This window comes from Xenopus laevis, chromosome 8S, assembly GCF_017654675.1.
Source record: "Xenopus laevis strain J_2021 chromosome 8S, Xenopus_laevis_v10.1, whole genome shotgun sequence".
NCBI lineage: Eukaryota > Metazoa > Chordata > Amphibia > Anura > Pipidae > Xenopus > Xenopus laevis.
In genome coordinates this window covers 85,642,960-85,653,378 of record NC_054386.1, presented here as the reverse complement: position 1 = coordinate 85,653,378, position 10,419 = coordinate 85,642,960, and the positions used below count along the sequence as shown (strand labels likewise).

Here is a 10,419-nt window from a genome sequence, read left to right as displayed (position 1 = left end):
ATGTTCTTTTGGAACAGTGGCAGAAAATAGATTATGGATCAGCTTGTATTCTTTGACATTTTCTGAAAAGAATGGCACAAAGATAAAGGAGATTGTGGGTTTTAGCATGTTCCTCCCTCTGCAGTGACACAGGATACAGAATGACAAAAAACGAAGCATCTTCAGGCCCGGATTTGTGGAAAGGCCACCTAGGCCCGGGCCTAGGGGGGCAGGATTTTAGGGGGGCGGCATGTTGCCCAACCGCACCCACATTGGTTCAAAAACACTGGGGATGTGCTGGAGATACAATCATTTTTTACATTTCCCATGCGCCAATCCCCATTGATGATGAAAATTTGCACAAATAAAGGGGGGGAACAGGGGTGACGAATGACAGTGGGCCTTGTGGTGCCCACTATGTAAATCCGGCCCTGAGCATCTTTCATGGGACCAGAAATGTATACTGTCACCTGTACAGTAACAGCATCTCACTTCCCAGATGCCTGTCCCTTGCTGATGCTGAGCATTAGAATCCGATTTTAAAATGGGTAGCTGGTCTTTCCTGGTAGCAAGGAATCATACATTTTTCCTAATAGTATGAAGGAAGCCACACACTTCAACTGAAAGGATTTCGGATTGATTTGCGATTGCTTTACTATAGAAAACCTCGTTTGTACAAAATCCTCAGGAGCCCTTTACTTTTTCTTTTGTGGACTGTAACAGGCTATAGTGACGCATTAAAAATTGCCAACAAGTAGAAATGACTATATGGGTTTAAAGCCCCTTCACTCATAGCCAAAGTCTTTGAAAAAAAAAATCATCTGTCCTCTTGAAGAAGGAGATAAAAGCAGGCCTTTACATAGAACTGCTTAGGTGAAATATGGGATTATCTTAATGTCAAATGATGCAATGCTCCCACTCCATGGTAGCATCATCAGTGCAGTCAAGAAACATTTCCATCTTGTGATGGTTTTTAACACTTTACCCCTCTTTGGCCTTCTGTCCCTGAACTGCTCTGAACATTTTTGCTTTGAACATGAATTGTACTTTTGGAAATATAAAAAGCTGGCAATCACCCTGAGTGCATTAAGGGCAGAGACACACGCGAAGATTCGGGGTGAGTCGCCTGGCAACAAATCGTCTCTTCTTCGGGCGACCAATCTCCCTGAACTGCCTTCCCAATGGCTAGAATGTAAATCGCCGGCGGGATGGCCCTCGGAGTGCTTCGTTTTCGGAAGTCGCCCAAAGCAGCCTCACAAGGAAACTTCGGACACCTTCGGAAAACGAAGCACTCCAAGTGCCATCCTGCCGGCGACTTACATTCTAGCCCCGGGAAGGCAGTTCAGGGAGATTAGTCGCCCGAAGAAGTGGGGATTTGTGGGCGACGACTAAATCTCCCCGAATCTTCACGTGTCTCTGCCCTTAATGCACTCAGGGTGATTGCCAGCTCCTGATATTTACAAAAGAAATCTCCCCGAATCTTCGCGTGTGTCTCTGCCCTTAGGAAGGATAGGAAACCTGCAAGAATTATGTCTATGGGAATTTTCAGAATCATCTGTGTGAGTGGCAGAGAGAAGGTAAATGGCTTTCTGCAGAAAGAATGCATTGACAGTCATGTGACCCATTTGGATCCCAGCAGTAGTGCATTTAGTTTAGCATCTATACCCCTAGGAAATCAGTTGTACTTTTACAGTTGCACGAAAGTCCAAGTACTAGTATTTTTTTTTCTATTTATTAAGAGCTGAGTTAGTGAGAAACATATTTTAGTTTTCTTGTAAGCTTCAATGTGAATTTTTCTGCAATATTCTGAATAATTGCACCAATTTCCCTACGGTTTTGTGACCTAAAATGTTTGCCTGTTTGGGCCAGCATAAACCATTAAAATCTAATGAAAAATGGCAGAAAACTTCCTATCAATTAGAAAAGAGGCAGAATTTTTATCTGTCAATTTGCAAGACACTCATGCTGCGAGTCAGCATTTGTTCTGCGCATGATTGAGTTGTTTACAATTGGAAATACGAAGTTACTTTGAGAAAGCACATAATGTTAAAAATGATAAGATAAGATACAATGAAGGTAAGATAAAAAAAATAATACTAATATGTCATAGTGGTTTATTAAAGGGGAACTATCGTGAACATTAAAATGTAAAATAAGCTTCATCATACTGAAATAAGAAACTTTGTAAATTCAACCAAGTTTATCTTCACTATCCCTCTCTCAGCATCTGTTTCACTTCATTCTGTCTTTATGCAGCAGTTGGGTGTCAGATAATCATTGACAGTTAGAACCAATATATCTTCTAGGCGGAATAAAGTTTTTAATTTTCATGATAGTTCCCCTTTAAGTATACACTACAGTTAGGTATTTCCTTTAGAACAGTGACAGTTCCCCTTTAAAGAGTATGAAGCCCATTTTGAGAGAGGACAGCATGTTCCCCCAACCAACCTGACCACCTAATGGTACAGGCCTTTTTGCCTAGAATTATATAAGAACGTAAAGGAAAAGCCTTTCCTTGTTTTTTTGTCAGCCTGGGATATTTATCCTCTCTGTGAGTGAAATTGAACTGTTCTATTGTCGCTTAAGGGGGATCCACCTCCTTGAAAAATGTTGAACTCCATTTACCCCTCTTCTTACAGCAAATTGTGCTATTTTGTTACCCCAGGAAAGAGACAGCAGAGGGAGACATTTAGGACAGAAGGGTTTAGAAAAAATAAATAAATAAATAAACACATTATACCGAGTCTGTGCCCTCGAACTCTACTGTAATGAAACATCTCAATATCCAGTTTGGGAGAGTCCATGGAATGACTGAGGCCCGAGTTCATAGAGGAAACTGACTTCTGCATCCTCATCACCTTTCAGAAGCCTTTAATATGGCAGTAGGCTTCCAGGCTGGAGAATAATATATACAGCAGCCAAAGGCCAATGAACAGCATGGATGTGAGGGTCTTGGAGAGGCGGCTGCCACCCAACTCTCCCCCTATATGAGGTCTTCTGCGATAGAGCAGGACGCTGATGATAATGAATGCGAAGATAGTGTACAGGGTGACAGAGAAGGCCAATGAACCTGTCTCCACAATAAAGTCTTTGCCCTGGATAGCCCAGTAGATGGCCGCCACAGACCAAGCCACGCCGATACCCAAGAAGACGTTAACTGCATTGCTACCTGTCACGTTGCCAATACAGGCATCAGCATACTGGTCCTGCATTGCTGCCACCTTACTGGCAAATGTATCTGATGGAGAAATAAAAGAGAAAAAAGAAACATTAAATATGTCCTCTACTACATATTGTCTAGAATTTTGTCACTCTGTGGTTACATTTTGGTCTAGTGTCAAAAATGTTTGGGTTATTTATGAAAAGCTTTTATATCCAGATAAAACGTCTAGCAGCCGCATTTACTAAATCAACAAGCGGAGTGGAAAAAACAAATGTAAATCACCCTGTTTGTTTGTACTTTGCAAATTGCCCGTGAGCTGTGCACTGTCCAAACACGGGGAGGCAAATTTATCAAAGGTTAAATTTCCACTTCGTGTGAGTTTTTTTTAAAAACTTGAGTGCAGAGGACTCTTGTATTTGTCTACTCTATATGTATTTTGTGGTCACAGCCTCATTGCACCCCCGCCTAATGGAATTAAAAATTAGTAGTGAACACAACTTTCCCTTGTTTGTTATAGTTTTTAAAAACTCCCATAAGCTCCCATGAACTCGAAATTTGAATGTATTTTTAAAAAAATCTAATTTGTTAAACTCGGGTGAATAGGATCGACCCGAAAACTCGAATCGAATTTGAAAAATTCCCTAGTCGAATTTGACAGTTTTGGCCATAAAAAAACTCGAAAATTCGAATTAGAAATTCGACCCTTGATAAATCTGACTCTAAGTAGAGATTCCCCTTGTTCCCAATAGCACTGTACTCTTGTACTTGTATTCTGGCAAAGGTACAAAGGCCCTAAGGGTTGCAATCTTCACCCACAGAGTCATCTAGCCCTTGTATCCATGGCTGTGCTAAAGGACCCATTAAGTACATTCATTAACCTTTTTTAAATGGTTTTATAGTTATTTATAAATGTATTTTGCTTTCAAAAGCAGTATCTGTAGACAGGAAGTGAAGTTGCTGCAAACCGGAAGTGGTGTCACTTCCAGTTTGATGTCAAAAGTGGGCAGGGACAGAAAAAAGTTTTGTAAAATATACAACAGGAGTAAAATATAGACAACATAACATAATATAAGAAATTTAGATGAGACCTGCAACCGACCTGCAACTCGCAGACCCGCATCTCTACCCGCACCAGAAAATCCTACCCTCATCCCGCAGGGTACTCGCTTTTTTTTGCTGGTAACCCGCGGGTACCCGGCCTGCTGCAGGACTCTACCTCCCCCTCCCCAACGGTCATGGCCGTGTCTCCAGATCTCCTAGTTCTGGCTCTGTCTTCTAGTTCTGACTCCTGAAACATTAAAAGCATCAGGCAGCTGATTAATAGACCTGGATGATAACTAGGGTTGCCACCCGGCCTAGCCGCTAAAACATTTGCCAAGGCCAGAGCCCGTATTACAAATTTAACAGCAATGTAGTTGCCGGTAAATTTGTAATACATTTAAAAAAAAGCCGTTGGCCCGCCCCCAATTCACTTAGAACTTACCTTTTTTTCGGCCTTCTGGCCATCTCGCAACGTGGCTTGTTACATGACTCCGCCCCTTTTTGCATCACGCCCCTTTTCTTCCCGCCCCCCCACCAGCCAGTAAAAACTTTGAGAAAAGGTGGCAACCCTAATGATCACTGATTTCTTCTACATTGTTTCTGAATCAGTAGTGAGTGTAGAGAACAGTAAGAGTACACAGACGCGGCTTTCTATTGTAATAACATTTACAAATTACTTTAAAACCAGTGGAAATTATTTCATTAATGCAGTGCCGGGCCAAGTCGGCCGGGCGCCCAAGGCAACCCGACCGACTACATCGCCCCCTTCAGAAGTGTGCACACGCACAGGCGAGCGCACACACGGGCGATCAAGCACACAAGCCAATCGTGCGCACGCACATGAGCAGAAGAGTGCGTGTCTATGAAGAGTGCGCGTCTGTGCGCGTTTAGGAAGATGGCGATTGCTGCTACAGGTGGGAAAAGAAGCGGCCGAACCAGGGGCAAGGCGCAGAAGAGGTACTGTTCCTGGCGCCCCTCCACATTTGCGCCCTAGACACGTGCCTCTTCTGCCTACCCCTAGTTCCAGCCCTGCATTAATGTATACCTCAAAAGAGCTAAGAATTTTTGGGTGGACATTCCCTTTTACAGATTTTTTACCCCAGGACTGAAAAGTGTGCCAGAAGTTGGTAAATAGACAAAAATCAGCATTAGCCTTTGCTTGTTGGAAAGCTCAATTTGTCTGTCATAATTCCCTCTGTCTATCATGGTACTGTTATGCAGTGAAATGTGCAGATTCATTGATCCATATCATCCTGCTGTATGTAACAATATACTGCAATACATTATATAGCTATCCCTGGAAACATTATAAACTGCTGAATTGAGTATATTGACCTTTAGACTAATGGAACTCTTCAGCATTAAAGGGGTAGTTCACCTTTAAATTATCTTTTAGTATGATGCAGAGAGTGATATTCTGAGACAATTTGCAAACGGTTTTCATTTTTTATAATTTGTGGTTTTTCAGCTGCTTTTTATTCAGCAGCTCTCCAGTTTGCAGTTTCAGCTATCTGGTTGCTAGGGTCCAAGTTCCCCTAGCAATCAAGCACTGATCTGAATAAGAGACAGGGATATAAATAGGAGAGACCTGAATATAAAGATAAGTAATTAAAAAGTAGCAGTAATAATAAATGTGTAGCCTTACAGAGCATTTTTTTGTAGAAGGGGGTCTGTGACCTCCTTTTAAAAGCTGGAAACACGAAACATTATTAAAAAATAAATAGTGAAAACCAATTGAAAAGTTGGTTAAAACTGGCGATTCTATAACATACTAAAAGTTAATTTAAAGGTGAACCACCCCTTTAAGACAAATGCATTTGAGTCTGTTGTTCTTCCGATCCAATATCTGGACGATTTTTGCCCAGATATCAATCAGGTAAGTGTGATTTTCCCATCAGATCTAGGACCACACCTGAGTGTCAGTGGTGGGCCGAGTTGGCCCAGCACTGAGCATGCATACGCAGAAGTGCGCACGTGCCAAATATGCACTGCATCTAGGGGAAGGGGTCAGAAGAAGGAAGGAACTAGGGGAAGGGGTCAGAAGAAGGAAGGAACTAGGGGAAGGCAGCAACAGAAGAAGGAAAGAACTAGGGGAAGGCGGCAGAAGAAGGAAGGAACTAGGGGAAGGAGGCAGAAGAAGGAAGGAACTAAGGGAAGTTGGCAGAAAAAGAAGGAAACTAAGGGAAGTTGGCAGAAAAAGAAGGGAACTAGGGGAAGGAGGCAGAAGAAGGAAGGAACTAGGGGAAAGAGAAAGAAGAAAGAAGGAACTAGGGGAAGGCGGCAGAAGAAGGAAAGAACAAGGGGAAAGAGAAAGAAGAAAGAAGGAACTATGGGAAGGTGGCAGAAGAAGGAAGGAGCTAGGGGAAGGCGGCAGAAGAAGGAAGGAACTAGGGGAAGGCGGCAGAAGAAGGAAGGAACTAGGGGAAGGCTGCAGAAGAAGGAAGGAACTAGGGGAAGGCTGCAGAAGAAGGAAGGAACTAGGGGAAGGCGGCAGAAGAAGGAATGAACTAGGGGAAGGCGGCAGAAGAAGGAAGGAACTAGGGGAAGGAGGCAGAAGAAAGAAGGAATTAGGGGAAGGCGGCAGAAGAAGGAAGGAACTAGGGGAAGGCGGCAGAAGAAGTAAGGAACTAGGTGAAGGCGGCAGATGAAGGAAGGAACTAGGGGAGGGCGGTAGAAGAAGGAACTAGCGGAAGGCGGCAGAAGAAGGAAGGAACTAGGGGAAGGAGGCAAAAGGAAAGAACTAGGGGAAGGCGGCAGAAGAAGGAAGGAACTAGGGGAAGGCGACAGAAAAAGGAAGGAACTAGGGGAAGGAGGCAGAAGTGGTATGTCCCTGTTGCCACGCTACCTTAGCGCCCTAGGCACATGCCTCTTCTGCCTACCTCTAGTTCAGGCCCTGCTGAGTGTTAGCGTGGTCTAACGGCCTACATAGCAGAAATTATGATCCAATTCTTGGTTTGATGGTCAAATGATTGAATCAGTCTGATATTGCCTTCCTCAAGGTGGGCATGTTGGTGAAATGTATAATGTATGGCCAGCTTAACTACTTTCTGTGCCATAACTACTCTCCTGGCTGTAACATTCTTACCTGGCAAAGATGTGCCAAAAGCCACAAACACCACAGCTGTCACTGAGTCCTTCAAGCCAACAGTGCAACCAAAGTGTGAAGCCAGGTCTCCTATAACAGCTGTTAGCATACCCACAATACAGATACAAACAAAGAAGCAGGCCCAGCCATTCCAGTACTCTGTGGGGGGAACGAAGGCAAAGAGAACTTTCCAGAAGACTGTGAGGAAATGCATAACGTAGTCAAAGCATGATGGCAAACGTTCTTCACGTCCATCATCTTCCTCTTCCTCGTCACCTGTGGATACAGATAGGTATGCACACATCTCTCAGATATATACTAATATATGTCCCTTAGCTCCTACTTCAACAACAGGCACAGCTGCTTAAAAAAACCATTTAAATGAAATGTTTGTTTTTTAGAAAGTGGACAATGGTTCACAATCTTGCCAGGCTTAAATGCAGCTGATGCCAAATATCTCTTACTCCTCTAAATACATTGTTTACCACTGGGCTCCAAAATGGGAAATCCTGATTTATGAGTTGTGAATGGGGAGGGGCTGGTGGCCAGTGGACAGCATCTAGAAAGATGAAAGGTGGAGTTTGAAAAAATAGGGGAGTAGCTGGTGAGGGTTATGGGAAGGGTTTGACATAATCTGGGAGTGACCAGGGTGGATCAGGGGTGTGGCTGGGTATTCAAGGGCTTTTTTTTCATTGGGCTCAATTTTACTTGCTGGCAGGACCCACCTCACAGGAGGCACAGGTATACAGACAAATACTGTATATCAACCACTGTCTCTCTACCAAAACAAAAATAATTGTTCTTTGCATCTTTCCCCCCGAATATATCAGTCTCTCCTTCTGTTAATGCAGTAATGCATTGCTCTCTGTCTTTGTGCACTAACACACCAGCCTTTGTTTTGATGCCTCAGTGACTGTATCTCTCCTCTCCTAAATCACATTTACGGGGGTTATTTACTAAACTCCGAATGCAAAAATCCTGAAAAAGTCGTGATTTTTTAGTATAAAATCGGACTTTATTTATTATACTCCGAGGATGGAAAAGTCCGAATCAGAAAATCGGCATCTCAGACCTGACGAGGTTGCATATAAGTCCATGGGTTTTCGGGTAAAAATTCGAAAAAAACACGACATTTGAATTTTTTCCGGCAAAACCATATTTTCTGCAAAATCTAATAATAAATACGCCAAAAAAACCCGTGCAGATTAGATCGGGGTTCGTGGCTGGAAATGTTGAGATAAATTTGGACTTTGATAAAAGTATCAATTTTATCATCCTGTGTTTCTCATCCCTGCCAGAAAAGCTTAGTCTTTGCCTAGTACTTAGCCTCCACATCCAACAATAGCTCCTGTCCTGTGCATATATCTTATAACTGTCATTTCAAATGCACCATGAAAGTTCCTATAATATACTGAATTGCAATGCTGCATTCTTGTCTGCAAAGGATTAGAAGACTATGTCTATGTTATGTTAATATGTTTAGTATCTCACACCATGGGTCTGATTTACTAACATGGATGCTAAATTGCACCACTGTAGTTACCAATAGCAACCAAAGTTCTTTTTTTTTGTTACTATGGGTAACAGCCTCCAGGCTTGAAAGCATTCCTCACAGTGTGAGACACATTTCGTCTCTCTATATACAGCAGCTTTCGTAACATAATAAAACTTGCCATATAATCAATAATTTGGTTGGGTTTGCGGCCTCTGCTTCATAATATCTCATAAGTTGTTGGAATACACTGTCCTTTTCAATCACTCTTGTTTCTTTTTTACCTAACTTGTGCATAAGGTGCTATAATGCTTCTTTTTTGGGGGAAAAACACAAAAATCAACAATATACTGTATATTTCTCTTTCACAGCAACATCCAGTGGTCTCATTCTCCCTCTCTGTCATTCCTGGCAAACCTTCAATAGTATTTATCCACTTAAAGATCTGTCCTGTCTAGTAAATGTTCACCAAGGAAAGGATGATAAAGATAATAATGATGACTAGTATCTACTGTACTTACCCCTATTAATAACAGAGAATTTTCAATGTCAACTCACCAGCACTAACCGTGATAGCTTCTATAAACTGCTCTCTCCAGGAATGGGTACCAACCACTAGTGCCAAATTGGTCTTCTTAATTAGCTTGTCTACTGTGCTCTGGTAATAGAGAAAATCAGTTAATAATAAAGAGGAGTAGCTTTAATATTAAGGTACATTTCATAACAAATGGAAGTAGTGCTCTTCGGCAATGTTGCTAAACAAGTCTTCTTTATTTAGTTCAACAGAACAATGCTTCTAGGTCATGAGTCTGGAGAAACTGACATGTTTCTGTCTTCCACTTATACACTATAACCATAAAGGAAAATAGGAAGCAAAACTATACAGAGATGAAAGCAATTAAAAAAAGTAGTGAACACTCATTTGTCACCTTTGAATGTGGATTGTGGTACCATGGTCAATGTGTATACTGTACAAAATAGTGAGATAAATCACCATGGAGGAGAGTGTGTAATAATGCATGTTCTATTGTAAATAAAGTATACACAGATAAGAATTGCTCCCAGGTAGTGATGGGCGAATTTATTCGCCAGGCGAAAATTCGCGGCGAATTTGTGCGATTCGCCGCCAGCGAATAAATTCGCAAAACGCCCGCAAAAATTTGCTGGCGTCAAAAAAATTTTTTGTAGAAAAAACGGACGCCGGCGTCAAAAACAAGACGCCAGCGCAAATTCGCCCATCACTACTCCCAGGCCTGGATTTGTGGAAAGGCCACCTAGGCCAGCAGGATTTTAGGGGGGGCGGAATGCTGCCCAACCACACCCACATTGGTTCAAAAACACTGGGGATGCGCTGGAGATACAATCATTTTTTAAATTTCCCCATTGATGATGAAAATTTGCACAATAAGCACAAAGGGTTTACCCCATGATTGAACAATTCCATCTGTAGGTTATGTTTTTTTAACTTTGATGAACAGTAACTAACAGTAACAACAACTTTCTAGGCAGCCCATGGCACAAGAGCATATAATGTATAACTGGGTGCAAAACTAAGCTTGTGTTGATTCATTCATAAAGATATGTGCCCCTATAAGTAGGGATGCACTGAATCCACTATTTTGGATTAGGCCGAACCCCCGAATCCTTCGTGAAAGATTT

At 42.2% G+C, this 10,419-nt stretch overlaps 1 protein-coding gene across 1 annotated transcript in view; it reads right to left on the bottom strand.

Moving 5' to 3' along the window:
* Window positions 1-2,256: 2,256 nt before the first annotated feature.
* Window positions 2,257-10,419, bottom strand: part of slc8a2.S (solute carrier family 8 member A2 S homeolog) — a 75,153-nt gene continuing 66,990 nt past the window's right edge. The window contains exons 6-8 of the mRNA XM_018233352.2: window positions 9,319-9,418; window positions 7,269-7,544; window positions 2,257-3,217 (exon numbers count right to left, since the gene is read on the bottom strand). Of these exons, the coding sequence (XP_018088841.1) occupies window positions 2,841-3,217; window positions 7,269-7,544; window positions 9,319-9,418 (753 nt within the window). The 3' untranslated portion in view covers window positions 2,257-2,840. The remainder of the gene's footprint in view (window positions 3,218-7,268; window positions 7,545-9,318; window positions 9,419-10,419) is intronic.